The 20156-nt window shown below is 42.2% G+C and overlaps 1 protein-coding gene across 3 annotated transcripts in view; it reads left to right on the top strand.

Moving 5' to 3' along the window:
* The window catches only part of FAM168A (family with sequence similarity 168 member A), a 181889-nt gene that overhangs the window by 140314 nt on the left and 21419 nt on the right, over positions 1-20156 (top strand). For 2 of the 3 annotated variants that reach the window (XM_032427206.1, XM_032427205.1), the window contains exons 3-4: positions 14758-14838; positions 19928-19954. In XM_032427206.1, the coding sequence (XP_032283097.1) occupies positions 14758-14838; positions 19928-19954 (108 nt within the window). The remainder of the gene's footprint in view (positions 1-14757; positions 14839-19927; positions 19955-20156) is intronic. The other variant, XM_032427207.1, reaches the window with a different exon arrangement.

The raw sequence follows: 20156 nt of genomic DNA, 5'->3' as shown, positions 1-20156 counted from the left end.
GTGTTTCTTATATAGCTTAATGGTTAAGACTGCCTAGTTTTGAATCTTAGCTCCATCATTTGATTACTGTGTATCATTTTTAAATGCCTGAAGATGCTACTGGAAGACTTACTAATGGTAGCTTAAACAAGGAAAGTATATTTTTCTTACATTTAAAAAAAAAAAAAGTCTGGGGATGCCTGGGTGGTTCAATCTGTTAAACGTCTGCCTGTGGCTCAGGTCATGATCTCAGGGTCCTGGGATCAAGCCCCACATCCAGCTCCCTGCTCAGCAGGGAGTCTGCTTCTCCCTCTCCCTCTGCCCCTCGTGCTCTCTCTCTCGCTCTCACAAATAAATAAATAAAATCTTAAAAAAAAAAAAAAGATTATCTCTCCTCCTCTAACAGCTCCTCTCCCCCCACTTGTGCTCGCATGCTCTTTAACAACAGCAACAAAATCAGTTATATTTCTATACAGTTATAGTAAACAGAAATGAAATTAAAATAATTCCATTTACAGTAACATCAAAATGAACAAAATACTTAGGGATAAATTTAACAAAAGAAGTGCAAAACTTTGCAAACTACAAAAAATATTGTTGAAAGACATTAAGGATCCATTGGGGTGCCTGGGTGGCTCAGTCGTTAAGCATCTGCCTTCTGCTTGGGTCATGATCCCAGGGTTCTGGGATTGAACCCCACGTCGGGCTCCCTGCTCATCGGGAAGTCTGCCTCTCCCTCTCCCATTCCCCCTGCTTGTGTTCCCTCTCTCGCTGTGTCTCTGTCAAATAAATAAATAAAATCTTAAAAAAAAAAAAAAAGAAAAAATTAAGGATCCAAATAACTGGAAAAACATCCCATGTTCATGGATTGAAGGACTTAATATTTTAAGACGGTAATAGTTCCCAAATCGATCTACAGATTCAGTATAGTTAATCCCTATCAAAATCCTGGCTGGTTTGTTTGCAGATTTTGACAAGCTGTTACTAAAATTCACATGAAAATTCAAAGGACCCATATTAGTCAAAACCATCTTGAAAAAGAACAAAATTGAGGACCCACACTTCCCAATTTTAAAGCTTATTAGAAAAGTATGATAATAAAGACAATGTGGTTTTGGCATAGGATAGGCATGGATCAGTGGAATAGAATCGAGTAGCTAGAAGCCAGCTCTCACATTTAAGGTAAATTTTCAGGGAAAGAATAATCTTTTCAACAAATGGTGCTGGGACACTGTATATCCACGTATGAAAGAATGAAATACCTCACACGACATGCAAATATTAACTCAAAATAGATCAAAGACCTAAATATAAGAGCTAAAACTATAAAACTTGTACAGGAAAACTTGGAGATAAATCTTTGTGAGCTTAGATTTGGCAATAGTTTCCTAGATATAACATCAATAGCACAAACAGCCAAAGGAAAAAATAGATAAATTGGACTTTATCAAAAGTAAAAACTTTCATGTTTCTTTTTTTTTTTTTTTTTTTTAAGATTTTATTTATTTATTTGAGACAGAGAGAGAGAGCACATGAGATGGGGGAGGGTCAGAGGGAGAAGCAGGCTCCCTGCCAAGCAGGGAGCCCGATGCGGGACTCGATCCAGGGACTCCAGGATCATGACCTGAGCCGAAGGCAGTCGCTTAACCAACTGAGCCACCCAGGTGCCCCAAAAACTTTCATGTTTCAAAGGACACTGTCAAGAAAGCAAAAAGACAGCCCACAGAATGGAGTAAAATATTTGCATATCATCTTGTCTGATAAGGGACTTGTATCTAGAATATATCAAGAACTCTTACAACTCAATAACAAAAAGACAAATCCAGTTAAGAAATATGCAAGGAACCTGAATAGACAGTTCTCCAAAGAAGATATACAAATGGCTAATAAGCACATGAAAAAATGTTTGACATAGTTATCAGAGAAATGCAAATGAAAAACCACAATCAGATACCACTTTATACCCCTAGGATGGCTGTAATCAAAAAGTCCGGTAATAACAAGTGTTGACAAGGACATGGAGAAATTGAAGACACTCATACTGCTGGTGGGAATGTAAAAAATGGTGTAGCCACTTTGGAAAACGGTCTGGTCATTCCTCAAACGTGTTTCTGTCTCGACTTGGCTTATATTGTGTTTGTTTGGTTTTGTTTTTTTTTTTTTTTGGTTTTGGTTTTGGTTTTGTTTGGATGTCAGTCCTTATCTTTGCCTCTCAGAATCCTGCCGTCTCACAAGGCCCAACTCAAAATCCAATTTCCCAACTGCTAGGCTGTGTATCTTTAGGTATTACAAAATTGCCCTTCAGAATGCTTTTACTGATTCCCATGGTTTTAGATCCTTCCCAACACTTGATATTGTCACACTTAAAAAAAAATTTTTTTTTTAAGATTTTATTTATTTATTTGAGAGAGAGAGAGAAACAGCATGAGAGGGGAGAGGGTCAGAGGGAGAAGCAGGCTCCCTGCTGAGCTGGGAGCCTGATGTGGGACTCGATCCCAGGACTCTGGGATCATGACCTGAGCCGAAGGCAGTCGCTCAACCAACTGAGCCACCCAGGCGCCCACACTTTAAAATTTCTGTCAGTCTTGGGATGCCTGAGTGGCTCAGTCGGTTGAGTGTCTGCCTTCGACTCGGGTCATGATCCCAGGGTCCTGGGATCAAGTCCTGGCGTCAGGCTCCTTGCAGGGAGCCTGCTTCTCCCTCTGCTGCTCCCCTGCTTGTGCTCTCTCGCTCTCTCTCTGACAAATAAATAAATAAATCTTTAAAAAATAATAAAAATAAAAAATAAAATTTGTCAGTCTGATAGGTGTGAAATGATATTTTATTCCATTTATTTGCATTTTGCTGATAACTAATATGATGGAACATCTTTTCCTTTTCTCCTTTTCCCTAGTCATTTGAGTGATTTCTTCTGTGAATCCCATAGTTAGATTCTATTAGCTTATTTTTATTTTCTTATTGATTAGTATGAGTTCTTTTTTAAGATTTTATTTATTTGAGAGAGAGAGACAGAGATAGTGAGAGAGATAGCGAGCATGAGCTGGGAAGAAAGGGAGAAGCAGGGAGGGGAGGCGCTGAGCAGGGAGACGGACACAGCGCTCAATCCCAGGACCCTGGGATCATGACCTGAGCCGAAAGCAGACGTTTAACTGACTGAGCCACCCAGTTGCCCCTAGTATGAGTTCTTTATTCAGGATACATTTGTTATAAATATCTTTTCTCACTCTGTACTTGTTTTAACTTTGTCTAAATTTCGGTGAGTTAAATTTATCAACCTTTTGCGGTTTTTCCTTTTGGTTTTATCTAAGAAATACTTTCTAATCCCAAGGTCAAACTATGTTGTTTTTTTTTTTTCATAATTGTTTTAAGGTCATTTTATAATATTTAGGTCTTTGGTCTTTCTGGAATTGCAGAAGTATGAGGTGGGGATCTAATTTTTTTTCTTCAGATGGAAAAAACAAGTATTCCACTGTGTTTTACTGAATTTGTGCAAGATTCTTCCCTTCACCAGATCTCTTAAAACAGAATAATAGAATAAAAAAATGAGTCGACCTGGGAGGGAAAGGGATTTATGGACCAAAGAGTCAATTTACAAAATTTCACCTTGCTCTTTTATTTCTTTTTAGAAGATAAATACAGGGAGGGTGAGAATTATTCACCAAATAATTTGTAAAATGTTGAGTACCTCCCATCTGCCTTCACATAACATAAGTAAGTAAGTAAGTAAGTAGTAGTAGTAGAAGAAGAAGCCCACTCCTGGAATGGAGATTAAGACAGAATAGGCCATTTACTTTCCATTAAAATTTCTCCCATACCCCATACTGACGAATAGGGAGCTTTACAAACTGTTAGGTTTGTAAAGGAATTTTTCCCCCTCAGGAACAGCACACACTTGGCCTTATGTACTTACCTAAGGAGCAGTTTTATTATTAGCTTTAACATAACTGATTTGTTTTTCTTTCTTTCTTTCTTTCTTTTTTTGTGATGGTAGTGTTTTTTGCACTAAAGACATATCAAGTTAAGCCTGCTCTGGCTTTAGCAGCCTTCCTCTTTTAGAGCTCAGCCAGGGTGAATGACCCACACAGGTTGCTGGCTTTTTAACTGTAGGGTAAGTTCTCCCTGAAGATGCAACACAAGTCAGAGCACAATTAATCATGATATTTCCCCTTTTTTTGTTACCTCAGAGGGGTTGCCTTGAACTGGGAAGAACAGTACCTTACTTACACCCTTACAATTTCATGGGGCTCACTAGTGGGAGCCTGGGTGGGTAGGCCTTAAATCCAATGTTTAGGCTACCTCACATTCAAGTCTGGTGGGCAGGTCCAGAGCCAGCACTGCAGAATGGCTACCTGTCTAGACTGACCTGCAGTCTCGCCAGGAGAGCACTCTCAAGCAGCTAGGCCTCCCAGCTAGGAAGAAATTCAGATTCAGGCTGTTTTCTGGAGCAAACAGATTCAAGAGTTCATTTATTTTCTTTCCTTATGCCTATTAAAGAAAGGAAGCAACAAAAAGCCTACAAAACCTGTGGTTAGAATGTTTCCCATCTTGCTTCATAGCCTTTCAGCTCATAGCAATAAAAGTGAGGTTTTGCTATCAGGATGGTGTTTTGTAGGCTCTGTCTCGTAAACATGTTTGTTGTTCCCCCTCCTCTTTATCCCATTGTTACTGTTTTAGCTTTGCCTTTGGGCTCTTGCAGTAACTTCCTATCTGGTTCCTCCTCTGATCTCACCCACTCTGAACCCCTGTGCACAATTGCTGCTGGAGTAGATAAAACACAAATCTGAAACTCCCAGCTTAAAATCCATTACCTAGTGATAAATTCCATCCCTTAGCCTGGCATTCAAATCCCTTCACAATCTGTTCTCAGGCTACCTTTTATCTTCATTTCTTGTTGCTTTTCCCAACACACTATAAATTCCGACCATACTGAACTACTTGCCATTTCCCTAGTATGGCATACGCTTTCATGCTGTCATGCCTGAAAGGAATATATATTTCTTTGTCTCCACTCCTCTACACCTCTGACAAACTCCTCCCACTCATTGTTCAAGGCCAGTTAAAATGTTTCTTCTTTTGAGAAGCCATTTCCAGCTTTCCCAGACCTGTTCTTCCCTCCCTCCTCAGTGGTTCAACATTCTGATAACACCCTAGCATTCTCTGATTATATGTCCTACATATTACCTATAGATTAATATCAGTAACCTGTATTATTTCCCTATTAGACTTTAAGTTCCTATGTAAAGAACCTTACATCTCTGGTTAGCATAGAGTAAGCATTTGCTAGATGTTAACTGTGCTGATGCATAATGATGAAGAAATTTGGATTAACTCATTTTGGCCTTCACTGACCACCCATCACCAGAATCTTGTTATGTCAATTAATTTTTTTTTTTTTAAAGTCAGGGGGATAACCTGTCCTCAGAAGAGTGAACAAGACAAGAAGAAAATTGAATTGCTTTAAGGGAAGGTGATTTATAAATTGAAGTCTGGCTTGAAGGTGGGCAACCAGGATGAAGAAGGAGTTGAAGGAATTAAGTCTGTTTGGATTTGGACAAGAGAAAGGCAGGAAGAATAACTGATATCTTCATCTATCTAGAGGATTGCCCAGGAGCACAGGGAATAGACATGGTCTGTGAGGGTAGAACCGGCACCAGTAGCTGGGAAACTTTCTAGGGTTAGATACCTTGTGAAGCAGATTTTTAGCCAGAGTGAAGAATTTCTTAACTTCCAGAGCTCTCCAGCAGGAGCTTTGACTGCCTGAAGAGGTTCTGTGCATACCATCACTGGAAGGGTGTGCTGGCAGAGGCCCTGTGGCCATCTGTGTGGGCCATTATAAAGGGTATTCCTGTACTGGGGGGCAAATTGGGATTAATCACTTCTAATACCTCTTCTAACTCTGTAATTCGGTGCCTGTGTGATGCTTTTCAATAACATGAGCATGACCTAGATCTATTAGTATGCAGAGCAGGAATAATAGCTTGTTTGTTTGTTTATGTAACTGAACCATCTTTGACCAAATTGACTCTCCATAGTAATTTTCTGTTTTCACAGATTATGGAGCTGAAACATGGGGAGGGGGGGTATTAGGGGGATGGCAGCCAAATCCACAGGTTTATGATGAGTGGAATCATGTTTTGAGGAGAGGTAGGGAAATAATGGTTAAGAATAGACTTTGCCTCACTCAGGCCTGGGTTATCTCCACTCTTTATTTGCAAGCTGTTTAAGATAAGTCTAAGTTCCAGTATCCTTATCTCTCAAATGGGACTAAGATTTTTCATGGAATTAGTGTGAAGATTAAATTAGATTAAAAAGGCCTGACATAGTGCTCAGAACATACTACAGATTCCCAGTTCTTCCTTTGGCCCTCTTCTTTTTTTGAGAGAATTAAATTTTTTGCTTGTTTGGGTTTTGGTCACCCTGGCCTTCGGGTGGACCAAAGAATCAACAGTTTTTTTCTTTTTCATCTTGAGCTGCACCCTGGCCTTCGGTGGACCAAAGAATCAACAGTTTTTTTCTTTTTCATCTTGAGCTACAGACCTAAAATGTCTTCTTTGCATAAGTGTCTCCCTGCTCACAAAGGAATAATCCTCTTTGTCTTCCTAAGCCAGGGAGTTAATCTTCCACTAGCCTTTTGACACTCTTGCTTTCTTACTTCCTAAGGATCAGGTCATTTCAGACATAGTCCTCTGATTTCTCTTAAAAAGTATTTCTAATTTCCATATTAATAAAAAAATAGCTTAACATTTCTTCAGTCCTAATCCTAGTGACAACAAGAAGGGATTAGACTGTATTGACTTCTGTAAAGCAATTAAAATGTATGCATCAGAATCCCAGGAAACCTGATCACTACTATAGCTTTTGTGATACAAAGGAGAAAAGCTCATTTGTGTCCGTTTATTTTTTTCACTCTTGACCTTCAAAGAATATAGGTACCGAAGGGGCAGACTTCCTTCCAAGGACCAACTCACAGTTATTTGGCAGGTGTGGAAAAAGCATTGGTTTCAGGATTCCCTTTCCAGTTCCACCACTGACTTGCTGAAAAATCTTAGTCAAAAAGACACTTTACCTCTCCAAATCTGTTTCCTTATCTATAAAATGGGGGAAATAACTTTAGTGGGTTGTTGTTTTTTTAAGATATTTTTAAGTAATCTTTACACCCATCACGGGGTCCAAACTCACAACCCCAAGATCCAGAGTTGCATGCTCCACTGACTGAGCCAGACAGATGTCCCAACATTAGTGTTGTTTTGGGGCTCAAATGAAATCACAGGTATAAAAATATCTTTTGTATGAGCAATGGAAGAAATGTATATGGTGTATTATTTGAACTCAGTATCTTTATCCCTAATGAGCTTTCACAGATCCAGGTAGCCTTGGAGGACTAGGACCTTGAATGCATTCTGCTCCCTTGGGTCTTTGGGAGTCAAAGACAGTGTCTTTGGAGTGTGTTAGGAGGAGACTTTGGCAGGGAATAGCTACACTGGCAAGTGCTCCTGTGGCCTAAGCTTACATTCTAGTGGTGGGAGGCAGATTGTCTCCCCTAAGCAAGTAAATATATAGTATGTCAGGTGAAGTGCTGTGAGGAAAAACAAAACAGGATAAGAAGCATAGCAATTAATGGGAGTTGAGAGTACTATTTCAGAAAGAATGTAAGGTGATCTTTGGACATAGTTCCAGGAAGAAGGAATAGAAAAGGTAAAGGCTGAAAGGGGAAAGTGCTTGACACATGAAGAACAGCAAGGAGGCCAGTGTGGCTGGAGTAGATTAGCATGGGGGCAGATAATAGGAGAGGGTCTGGGGGTGCCTGGGTGGCTCAGTTGGTTAGGCGACTGCCTTCGGCTCGGGTCATGATCCCAGGGTCCTGGGATCGAGCCCCGCATCGGGCTCCCTGATCGGCGGGAAGCCTGTTTCTCCCTCTCCCACTCCCCCTGCTTGTGTTCCCTCTGTTGCTGTCTCTCTCTGTGTCAAATAAATAAATAAAATCTTAAAAAAAAAAAAAAACAGGAGAGGGTCTGGTTAGAAGAGGTGGCAGAGGCCCAGGTGAGTTGTTAAAAGGATTTCCCTGTGTTTGTCATGGGAAGCTACTGGGGGGCTAAAAGAGAGGAGTGTCATGATCTGATTGAATGTCTTAACAGGATCACTCCGGTTGCTGTGGGAAATAGACTGCACAGAATCAAAGGTGGAAGCAGAAAAACCAATTATGAAGCTAGTGCAATAATGTGGAAAGAAAGTGTGTAGGCAATGAGAGATAGTAAGATTCTGAGTATATTCTGAAGGTGAAACTGAAAGGATTTGCTGGCGTGGATAGGAGAGAAAGAATAGTGTCAAGGATGACCCTAAGGTTTTTGGCCTGAGGAACTGGAAGAAAGAATTGTCATTTACTGATGCAGAGAAAACTGCAGAGGAACAGGTTTGGAAGGGAGTAGGAGGATAGAAAGTAAAAATTTATTTTTTAATATCATAAGTTTGAAATAATAATTAATAGCTGACTTTTTGAAGTCTTAACTATTTGCCTGGCTCTTAGTGCTTTGGGGTCTTAACTAATTTAATACTTATAACAACTTAATTAGGTAAGTAATAGTCCCATTTTACAGATGGGAAAGCTCAAGCACAGAAAGGGTAAGTAAGTGGCCCAAGATCACATACATAGTTAGTGGTGTTGCTGGGATTCAAACCTAAGCCCAGATCTAGCTCCAGAGACCACACTCTTAACCACTCACCATATAGCCTTGATAATCTAGCAAACATCCAAGTGGACATGTTGAATAGGCAGTTAGATACTATATGAGTCAGGAGTTGAGGAGAGAAGTCCCGTCTAGCAGTATGAAACTCAGACATGGTGACAGAACTAGGAAGGTAAGTTAGGGCCATCCACCATAAAGGGAGACATGGTTATAAGAACTCAAAATTATGAGATCAAGCCAGCAAGACAACCTTTCCCTCAGGTTAGCCCATCAGTCCTGCTTCTTAGAGCCAAGGAGGGTGCAAACCAGGCCACTTATGGATGCCCCCAAAATGCTACCTATCATGCTTTTGCCTGGAATGTCTTTCTTCCCCCTTCTTATCCACATCCAGGAATACCTAGTGCCCAGCATAATCCCTGACAGACAATAGGCACTAAAAAAATGTTGGTTAATGGAGGCCCCTTCTCTGCCTACTCTCTACCCTTATCATGGCACTTTTCAGGCAGCATTCTAACTATCCACTTACCCATCTTTCTCCTTCATTAGTTGGTGACTCTCTCAAAGCCAGGGACCCTGTTGGATTTGTTTCTCTTGTTTACAAACCTCTCATAGCTCCACAGTACAAACCACCCCCCGGTAATCTCTGCATTGAGTACCTATTTTCTGCCGTATCTGTGCTAGGCTTTAGAGATGCCAACATCATCAGCAACAGAAGCAGCAAGATGAATAATATAAGTTGGGGACAAGGAAACAAAACAAAACCAGGAAAGTTGTAGGGAGGAAGCCTAGCTTACCTTTGATGCCCTTTTTACAGAGGGTGGGGAAGAGATTCTCTACTGGCCACAAAGACTTATTTACCACCACCTTATGTTTGAGAAGCTCAAATGCTTCCTGTCCAGGCTGAGGGGAGGGGTGGGGGGAGTAGGAAGGAGGAACTGACCAAGAACTATTGTGCATAAGCAAATAAGACATAGCTGTGTCTTCAGGGAGCTTACAGCTTGGGGAGCGGGGGCAGGACAGGAAATATAAACATACCAGTAATGTACCGTGTGATAAGTTCTGTAGTTAGGGATGAATGTGTCTTCAAGTCTGTTCTGTTCTAAAGGGCAGAAGCTACAGGTAGAGTTAGTGAAGTATGAAAAGTCATTTTCAGACAATCAGAGTAGTCTCACAGTGGAGTAGGGGTCTCAGGAAAGGAAGGAGTTTACTCTCTATAGAGATGTAAGGGCTGGGTTGAATGGATCCCATGAGCATGTCACAGAGGAGGCTCTAGCCCCAAATGTGAGGGTGGACCGAGTGGCCTTTAAGGTACATTCTAGCATCAGCAATCTGTAACCCTGAGTCCTTTCCTTTCTCTTGGCCTGAGGATGTCATTTAAAAATGGAGAGGGTTGGGGCGCCTGGGTAGCTCAGTCGTTAAGCGTCTGCCTTTGGCTCAGGTCGTGATCCCAGGGTCCTGGGATCGAGTCCCGCATCGGGCTCCCTGCTCGGTGGGAAGCCTGCTTCTCCCTCTCCCACTTCCCCTGCTTGTGTTCCTGCTCTCACTGTGTCTCTCTCTGTCAAATAAATAAAATCTTTAAAAAAAAAAAAAAAATGGAGAGGTTTGGAGGATCAAATAAAGCTCCTTCTATTCTGCCATCTTATATCTGCCAAATTCAAGTGAATGAAAAATAAATCTACTTGGAACACTGAAAGAAGATCCTATAATTTCCCCCAAAGTAAAAGGCATCTGAAATGACAAAACAGGGGTATAATTACCCTTGGCCACATAATCTCTCACATGAGGCTGAATATAGATTGCAGCCTTGAGACTGGATCGTTTTGCTTTCCAGGTTAAACCCCTGACTTTTCTTCTTGATAAGCGGCCGACCTCCATAATACTAATCAAAAGACAACAAGTTGGGGCACCTGGGTGGCTCAGTCTTTAAACGTTTGCCTTCGGTTCAGGTCATGATCCCGGGGTCCTGGGATCGAGCCCTGCATCGGGCTCCCTGCGCAGTGGGAAGCCTGCTTCTCCCTCTCCCACTCCCCGTTTTTGTTCCCTCTCTCGCTGTGTCTCTCTCTGTCAAATAAATAAAATCTTTAAAAAAAAAAAAAGACAAGTTGTCCACCTTGGTTCTGAAATCATAAAATGATTGGGGGGTTAAGTGAGATGAATTTTCTTTGGAGTTGGAAAGGATTTAGGGAAAGGCATATTAACAAAGATATATTATTAAAGTGCAATATTTACAAATCCCAAAGAAGCTTTTAGGGATTTAGAGATTTAATCTTTGACTTTTAAAATCAGCTTTCCATTGTCAGTCAAAATACCAATGAACATTAAAAAGCTGCAGGGAGCAATGAGACAGGCACTTACCTACTGCTAGTGCAAGTACAAATTGATAGTCTTATCTAGGAAGCAGTTTGGCAAAGTAGGTGAAAACTCCTAGCATGCCACTTCTCTTTACTTCTGCTGATTTTACCCTGTGCTGAGGCCCATTATCTATTGCCAGGAGTTTGCAATAGACTCCTAACTCGTCTCTGCTTCTCTACCCTGCCCCCATTATAGTCTATTTTCTTTTCTTTTTTTTAAGATTGTATTTATTTGAGAGAGAGTGAGAGAGAGCAGGAGCAGGGGGAGTGGCAGAGGGAGAAGTAGGCTTCCCGCTGAGCAGGGAGCCCAATGCAGGGCTCGATCCCAGGACCCCAGGATCACAACCCAAGCCGAAGGCAGACGCTTAACCGACTGAGCCACCCAGGGGTCCCTGTAGTCTGTTTTCAACACAGTAATCAGAGTGACCCTTTTCAGACGAAAGTCCGATCATGTTATTCGTCTGCTCAGCCCCTGTGATTGCTTCTCATTTCACTCAGAATGAAAGTGAAGTCCTTTCAGTAGGACTATAAGGCCCTCTGTGAACTGACCGGCCCTTTCTCTCTCTGACTTCCTCTACTACGACTGTCCCCCTCATTTGTTCCCTTAGCCATACTGGCCCCTTTGCTGTTCCTCAGACACATCCCATAGGCTTTCCACTTAGGGGCTTTGTACAGTTTCCTTCATCTGAAATGCTCTTTCTTCAGCCATCTACTTGGTTAACTCTGTTTCCTTCAAGTCTTTGTGAAAATCTTACCTTCTCAATGTGTCTTATATTGGTTACCCTAGTCAATATTGCAGTGCCCTCCCTTCAGCACTCTGACACTTCTGACACCCTCTGCCCTGCCCTTTTTCTCTTTTCCATAGCACTGTAGACTGTGTTTATTCATATTTACTACTTATCCACTGCCTTCTCCCACCCTTTAAAAATGTAAGCTCCACAAGTACAGGTTTCACGGTGTCTGGCACAGAGTCGATACTCAAATATTTGTTGAATGGATGAGCTTTAAAAATAGCACTATCTTTTGACCTAGAAATCTCACTTCTAGACTCATTCCTAAAGTAGAGATGTAGCCAAAGATTTATTTAGGTTGTTCTCATAGCTGTATTTATTATAGTGAAAAATTTCAAACAACCTAAAACAGAGTAATGGTTAAATGATTTGATCTATCTACATAATGGAATATTATAAAGATATTTAAAATAATGTTTTGAAGAATATGTAATTATATGGGAAAATGCTTATAATGTTAAAGTGAAAGAAGCTAGGATGCCTGGGTGGCTCAGTCGGTTAAGTGATTTCAGCTCAGGTCCTGAACTCAGGGTTGTGAGATCAAGCCCTGTGTTGGGCTCTGTACTGGGCGTGGAGCCTGCTTAAGATTGTCTCTTTCAAAAGGGGAACCCTCTTACAGTGTTGGTGGGAATGCAAACTGGTGCAGCCATTCTGGAGAACAGTATGGAGGTTCCTCAAAAAGTTAAAAATAGAACTGCCCGATAATCCAGCAATTGCGCTACTAGGTATTTACCCAAAGGATACAAAAATACAGATTCAAGGGGCACCTGGGTGGCTTAGTTGGTTAAGCGTCTGCCTTCAGCTCAGATCATGATCCCAGGGTCCTGGGATCGAACCCTATGTTGGGCTCCCTGCTAAGTGGGGAGCCTGGTTCTCCCTCCCCCTGCTCGTGCTCATGTGTGCTCTCTCTGTCAAATAAATAAGTTTAAAAACAAAAACAAAAATACAGATTCAAAGGGGTACATGTACCCCGATGTTTATAGCAGCATTATCAACAATAGCCAAACTATGGAGAGAGCCCAAAGGTCCATCAACTGATGAATGGATAAAGATGATGTGGTATATATGTACAATGGAATATTACTCAGCTATCAAAAAATCTTGCCATTTGCAATGATGAGAATGGAGGTAGAGTGTATTATGCTAAGTGAAGTAAGTCAGAGATACACAAATACCATATGATCTCACTCACGTGGAATTTAAGAAAGAAAACAGATGAACATATGGGAAGGGGAGGGGAAAAAGAGAGGGGGAAATAAACCATAAGAGACTTTAAGATTTTATTTATTTATTTGAGAGAGAGAGAGCAAGAGAGAGAAAGCATGGCGGGGGGAAGGTCAGAGGGAGAAGCAGACTCCCCGCTGAGCGGGGAGCCTGATGGAGGACTTGATCCCAGGACTCCGGGATCATGACCTGAGCCGAAGGCAGATGCTTCACTAACTCAGCCACCCAGGTGCCTCCATAAGAGACTCTTAAAGATTGAAAACAAACTGAGGGTTGATGGAGGGAGGTGGGTGGGGAATGGGCTAGATGGAAGAAAGGTATTAAGGAGGGCACTTGTGATGAGCACTGGGTTGTATGTAAGTGAATAATCACTTAATTCTACTCCTGAAACCAATATTGTACTGTATGTTAAGTAAGTAAAATTTAATTTAAAAATTTAAATTAAAAAAAAGTTTCTCCCTCTGCCCATCCCCCTCCCCCCTCTTTAAAACAAATGTGAAAGAAGCTAGACACAAAAGTATGATTCCATTTATATAAAATATCTAGAATAGGCAAATTCATAGAAACAAAGTAGATTAGAGGTTAACAGGGGCTATGGAGAGAGAGAATGGAATGTTACTGCTTACTGGGTACAGAATTTGGAGTGATTAAAAAGTCTTAGTAACAGATAGTGGGGACAGTTGTAAAACATTGTGAACACAATGCCACTGAATTAATCATACACTTAATATGGTTAAAATCACAAATTTTATGTTATATGTATTTTGTCCCAGTAAGAATTAAAAAAAAAAAAATGGGGCTCCCCACGGACTAAGTTCATAGAGCATGTGACTCTTGATCTTGGGGTCATGACTTTGAGCCCCACATTGGGGAGTAGATTGTACTTAAAAAAAAAAAAATCCTTTAAACAATTAAAAAAAAAAAAAAAAACCCTATATATAATATGCAGTGGCAGGCTGGATCTGGCTTGTGGGCTAGAGAGCCAGTTGTGAGCATCTTTTCCCAACTATTCCTTTTGACATTGGTAGCTTGAAATTGGCCATGGTGGGAGTTATTTATATCATGGAACTTGGCGAATGCTACACATAGAGCTCCACTTCAGTCCCCTCAAGCCAGATGTTAAATATTTACCAGAACACCACTGAATATATGTGTATAAAAATGTGTAGAGGGCGCCTGAGTGGCTCAGTCAGTTAAGAGTCTGCCTTCGGCTCAGGTCATGATCCTGGGCTCCTGGGATTGAGCCCCGCATCGGGCTCCCTGCTCAGCAAGGGAGCTTGCTTCTCCCTCTCCCTCTGCCCCTGCTCATGTGCTCTCTCTCTCGCTCACTCTGTCTCTCAAATAAATAAAATCTTTAAAAAGTGTAGAAAACTATCTGGAAGGATAGCTGTTACTACCCCTGGGGAGTAAAGTGGTGTTGCAGCAGGAATGTGAGAGTAAACTTAAGACTTTTTACCACGTACACTTCTGTGGTGTTTCAATTTTTTTTTACAGTGAGTATATAGACATATAGTTCTTATACTGCTTTTAAATAAATAGAAAAAGAAAAAAGAAAAATCTGCATATGTTGAGATTGTGGTATTCGTGACTTTTCTCATAGAGGCTAAAAGCTGGTCACATGTACTGTCTGGAAAGGCCCACAAAGAGGCTGAAGGCCAAGCCTGGGACTTGGATTCTGTTTCCTTTTCTTCTTGCCTAACTAATTGGGGCTTTTTTGTCTCTTCATAGGTTACCCTACAGCCTACCCGGCAGCAGCCCCTGCCTACAATCCCAGCCTGTACCCCACCAATAGCCCCAGTTATGCTCCAGGTAAGGAGAAAGTGGAGACCAGCAGTGATGCCTGGGGTGGGAGGTAGGCCCTGTTTGAAAAAACAAACCCCCGTGCTGGCCTTTCCCTGTCCTTAATTGCTCTGGACTCAGTCTGTCCAAGCTGGGAGTCCCAGCTGGGAGTTCCCTCTGGGAACTGGGGCAGTTCAGACTCAGGGTTGGGGTGGGAATAGAATCTCCTCCATTCTCTTTGGGACTTAAGGTTGGCCCATCTCTTCTCTCCTGGCATATCTGAGACATGCATCCTCCTCATAGAACCTTTTCTGCTCTCCCAAACAATGTCCAAATCCATTCTTTGCTCAGTTTCCCCTAAGGCTGCCATTGAGACACACAAAGACGCAAACACACACTCACCAGACTTCCTGGATGTGGATTTGGAAGAGAGTGAGAGACTTGCCACCAGACGATAAAGAGCTGGTTTTCAAGCTGAGGCAAGGAACCTGTTTTTCAAAAACAACAAAGGCCCAGCACTCCTTGGATAGAGATTGAAATAGCTTTGAAAGTGTTGAAAAAGTTTGTTCTAGTTTGGGCTAGGAGCAGTGCAGAGGTCTTACCACTGATACTAACCCTCACAATTAATGGGTTCTCTAACATTCAAGGGGCTGGAGAAAGAGTATGGACGCTGCCTTTAGAAAGTCCTGGGTTTGAATCCTGATTACTCAACTCACTAGTTGTGAGGCCTTGGACAAGATACCTCATCTCTCAGAGAATCTCAGAGAAATGTGTTACTTATCTCAGGGGTGTAGATGTTTGTTTTGTTTTTAAATATTTATTTGACAGAGAGAGAGACAGAGAGGGAGGGAACACAAGCAGGGGGAGTGGGAGAGGGAAGCAGGCTTCCCGCAGAGCAGGGAGCCCGATGCGGGGCTCGATCCCAGGACCCTGGGACCATGACCTGAGCCGAAGGCAGATGCTTAACGACTGAGCCACCCAGGTGCCTCTGTAGATGGTTTTATATAAGTTCCTCTTCATTTACTCAATAAGTATTTATTTGTTGAATGTCCTGCACACTAGAATAGAAAAAGAGTCATCTTTGCCTAAAATAACTAATAGTTCGTTTGGTAGTTGGCATTTAAACAAATTTATAGCTGTGTGTTAAGTATTGTGAAGGGAGTACATGTAGGAAGAGAGGAAGCGGAGGAGAGAACACAGTCTGCCTGAGGCTGGAAGTGTACGGGAGGCTTCACAGAGGGCCCAGCAGTAGAGACCTGAGGGAGAAGCAGGAGGCATTCTTTTAAGCACACAAAGGAAGAGTTGGGCATTCTAGACAGAGTAGAGCCTGGGCAAAGGGACAGCATTGTGAGGATATGACACTGAGGAACCTAGAAGTAGTGAGAATGGTTGAAGCACACTGTGGGGGTGGAGATAATAGATGAATCTGAACTACAGATGTCCAAGGGCAAGATGTGGAAAGGCCTTGAATGCCATGATAACACCCACTTTCTTGTTTAGTAATGATTATTCTAAAGTTAGAAAGCCTAAAAAGATCTTAGAGACCCTCCAGTTCAAACCCTTCTCATGACTTGGGAGATCCAGAGACCAGCAGTGTTTTGTCTGAGTTACCCAGTGAATCAGCTCTAGCATATGGACTGGAACCTTTGGCAGATCTTCTGGTTTTGGGTCTCATGTTTTTCTGGGCCAGTCTAGCACTCATCCTACCATCATTCCCTTTCTTCTAGAATATTTATTTAAATGAGAGAAGAACATGGGTTATGTCAGAAGACCTGGATTTGAGTTTTGACTGTCACTTCTTAAAGTAGCAACCTTAAATCACCTGACCTCAACCTCAGTTACTTCATTCTGAAGTAGGGATCATTTTGTAATCGTACACACATGCACACACATACTATGAACCCCCTCTTTTTTGGGAGACAAGAACTATTTTATGCAAATAAGTGATGTTAACCCCTAAAGTGCTTACATAGCTGTGTCATTCCACAGACATTAATTTTGGCCCTGCAATGCCCAGGGCACTCTGGAACACACTGGATATTATTCAAAGTTGAGGAAGCTAAAGTCATTGCCCTCAGAGCTTGTGAGGGTAGCAGTGACCCACAGGTTAAAAAAATCTATCTGAGCATTAACAGTTTATTCTATATTCACTTTTAATCAATAAGATATATATTTCCAAAAAATGTATAATATGAGGCAGAAACAATAAAAGCTGCAGAAATTAACTCTGATAAAAGATTTAATCAAATTTGATAAGTTCTGTCTTAAAAACTACAGTGGTTTTCAAGTATCTCACAATATAGAAATGATTTAAATCTACATGCTGTGAGATCTGTGAATTGGCTTGGTGAACTCCATGGTCTAAAACAAAATGAGGCGAGTAGGTGCAGAAGGTCAGCTAAGGTCAGGAACGAAGAGCTGTGTTGTCTGCATAGTCAGGAGGCTGCCAGGGACGTGTGGAAGCAGAGTCAATGAGATGGTGAGGCTGGGCGCGAAGATGCGGAGTGACCAGAGAGGGCCTGTTCTTACAAGAGGCTTGGCTACGAGGGCAAGGAGAACAAGGGGAGGTGGGATTAAAGGAGGCATTTTTTAGATATGAGCATGGTTAAATAAGTGTTGATGGGTAGGAGCAAGTGGGGAGGACAAGTCAGAGATGCAGGAGGAGGGGTGCCAGAAGGAGCCAGGCCTTCAAGGAGGCTTTGGTGAGGTGTGAAATCTAGAGTTCTGTTCTCTTCTTTTTTGGGGGGGGGGGAGCAGGGGGAATGGAGTGCCTCACACAGGAGCACAACTCTTCCTCTCAGACTAAGGAAAAGGTCATGGACAGATCTGCTTAGAATAAATTGCCCAGTGGAAAGTGGAGAGGTCTTGTCTAATGATTTTGATTTGCTGAGAGAGAGGTGAGCAAGAACAGAGGGAGCGTTCTTAAGGAGAGAGGTCACGGTGTGAAAGCCTTACTGGAAGGGGAAGGTAATACAGCTGTGTAGCAGGAGGTCCCCCTGAGGGTGGAGGCCGTGAATTCAAGGCTCTGATTTCCAGCACTGGGACATGGTCTCATGATGTTCAGAACTTACGGTGATGGTTTGTGGAATTGTTTGAGGATTAGTTTGGCAAGAAAGTGGAAGGACAGAGAATAAAAATAAATAGGTGATATTTGTTGAATGGTTCTCCATGTGCCAGGGACTATTTTAAGCTTTTTATGGATATTGACTTGTTTTCTATCACAACAAACCTTTGAAGTCATTACTATTGTTATTCCCATATTCCAAGTGGGAAAACTAAAATTTAGAGAAGTTGGGAACCAGCCCAAAGATCCAAACCCAGGCATCCTGCTATGTGTTCTGCAGTTGATCAGAGAGAAATTAAAGAGTTAAACTAGAGCAACCAGACTAGGGAGAGCAGACAGGAGGAGCCTGGGACTGTGGAATAAGGAGATGAGATTGGAAAGCTCCTGGCTTTCCTGTGTAAAGTAGTAATAAAGCTTTAGTTTTAAGACATAAAATATCAGCCCTCACCTAACTTGATCTTCCCCAGTTTTGTGTTTTCAAAAGTTCAACATATTTGTAAGCTATGACTGCAGCAACCTGACCATTTCCTTAGAAAGCCCTACACTCTAGAGGGCGGTGGTAACACGTTGTGCTGGAAAGCCCCAGACTAGGCATTGGAAGGACTGGGGTTACAGCCCTAACTCTTCTACTGATTTTGATGTGACCTTGAGCAGATCCCTTTCCTTTGGAGTTAGACACACACACACACACACACACACACTCACTCACTCACTCACTCACGTACGCATGCATGCACGCCCAACTGGTCTGTTTCATATTTTGGGAGGCCAGCCTCAGCATTCACCAGCTCTCCTGACTGCCGTAGGGGAGTCCTGCTGAGGAAGGGCTGGCTCAAGGACAGAGAGGGCAGCGTAGGTTCCTCTCAGCTTCCGGCCAGAACCAGCTATTAGTGATGCCGGGAGATGCCTGCAGGGTAGAAGCCTGCAGCGGAGCCAGGCTCTTGGGCTTAAATTTCTCTCAGCTTCTTCAAGGAGGCCAAGAAGTTGCTTTAAAGAGAGCTATTTTTAGCAGCTCTGAGTACTCTAAGATGTCATCTGTTCAGGATGCAGGGAAGCATTTCACTCTGTCATTGGTTCTGAAAGCAGTGTGGGTACTTGGAGCTTTTTTTTCCAAGCCCTTAATGACTTCAGGGATCTTATTTAAGAACTATTTGGCCCTGCAGGAGGCAGGAGCCAACTGAGACTTGTTTTCAGAATCTGGAAACCAAAGGATGTATCACATTATTGGTAATCTGACTTGAAAATGAAAGGATAAACAGAATAACTAATATAGATAGAAATGAAATACCTCGTCACAAGAGGTCTGTTTATAAATCATTCATCTACTGTCTCACTTGATTTCATTGCAACTTTATAAAGTACAAATATATTGTTCCTATTTTGCATATGACAAACCTGAGGAAAGGCAAGGGAAAGGAATATGTGTTTTCTGAATACCTGCCATGTTCCAGGCACTGTGTAAGGCATGTCACAAATGTTCTTACTTTAGTCTTGTGTGAGTTGAATCTTCCTACTTCCAGTTTTGCTCAGAGGTTAAATAACTTGTCCAGAGTTGCACAGCTAAAAAGCAGTGGAGCTGGAATTCAAACCCAGTCTGTCTGACCCCACAGCCTGTGCTCCTTCTAAAGCACCGCAGTCTCCCAGAGGTTTCAAGTGAAGTATCCCTGCATTGGTCCTAGCCCTCTGGGGCTTTGTGAGAGTTCTTCAGAGGCCAAAGGTCGTGATTTTGTCCCTGAACCTTACTTCTTCCTCTGGTACATAAAGCCTCCGTCATGTGTGAAGTCCCTCTGCTATGCAAAGAGCACTAACTTGGGTCAGCTACCTGGAAGATGTCGTGGCATCAAGGAGGTGCTTCTCCTCAATGAATGGGCTTTCCTGGATGGCAAGTCTGTCATTCCTTCCAGGGTAGAGGCACTTCACACCCTCTGCATTCACTGTTTCTTATGTCGCCCGGGAGAAACTGCTATCTTGAGACATTCTGTTTTTGTAACTGCGATGTGTACTACTTTGCACAAATTCTTAGTGGTAATTTCAACTAACATTTCTATCCAACAGAGTTTCAGTTCCTGCATTCAGCTTATGGTAGGAGAGCTATTTTTCCTCATCTGTATTATGGCCTATGAATGTGTTATCTCGTAACAACGGTAGATCCCCTCTCCTTCCCTCCCCAAATCCCATCCCTTAGGCTTGGGCTCCCCCAGGTGGCTCAGCAGCAGTTCCTAAAGCATGCAGGAACATGTCTGATGGTGCAAAATCATGGGTTGGAGACACACATCAACCGTCC

Source organism: Phoca vitulina, unplaced genomic scaffold (genome assembly GCF_004348235.1).
Source record: "Phoca vitulina isolate PV1807 unplaced genomic scaffold, GSC_HSeal_1.0 scaffold36, whole genome shotgun sequence".
Lineage (NCBI taxonomy): Eukaryota > Metazoa > Chordata > Mammalia > Carnivora > Phocidae > Phoca > Phoca vitulina.
The sequence above is the reverse complement of the archived record's forward strand: the minus strand, read 5'-3'. Positions and strand labels throughout refer to the sequence as shown.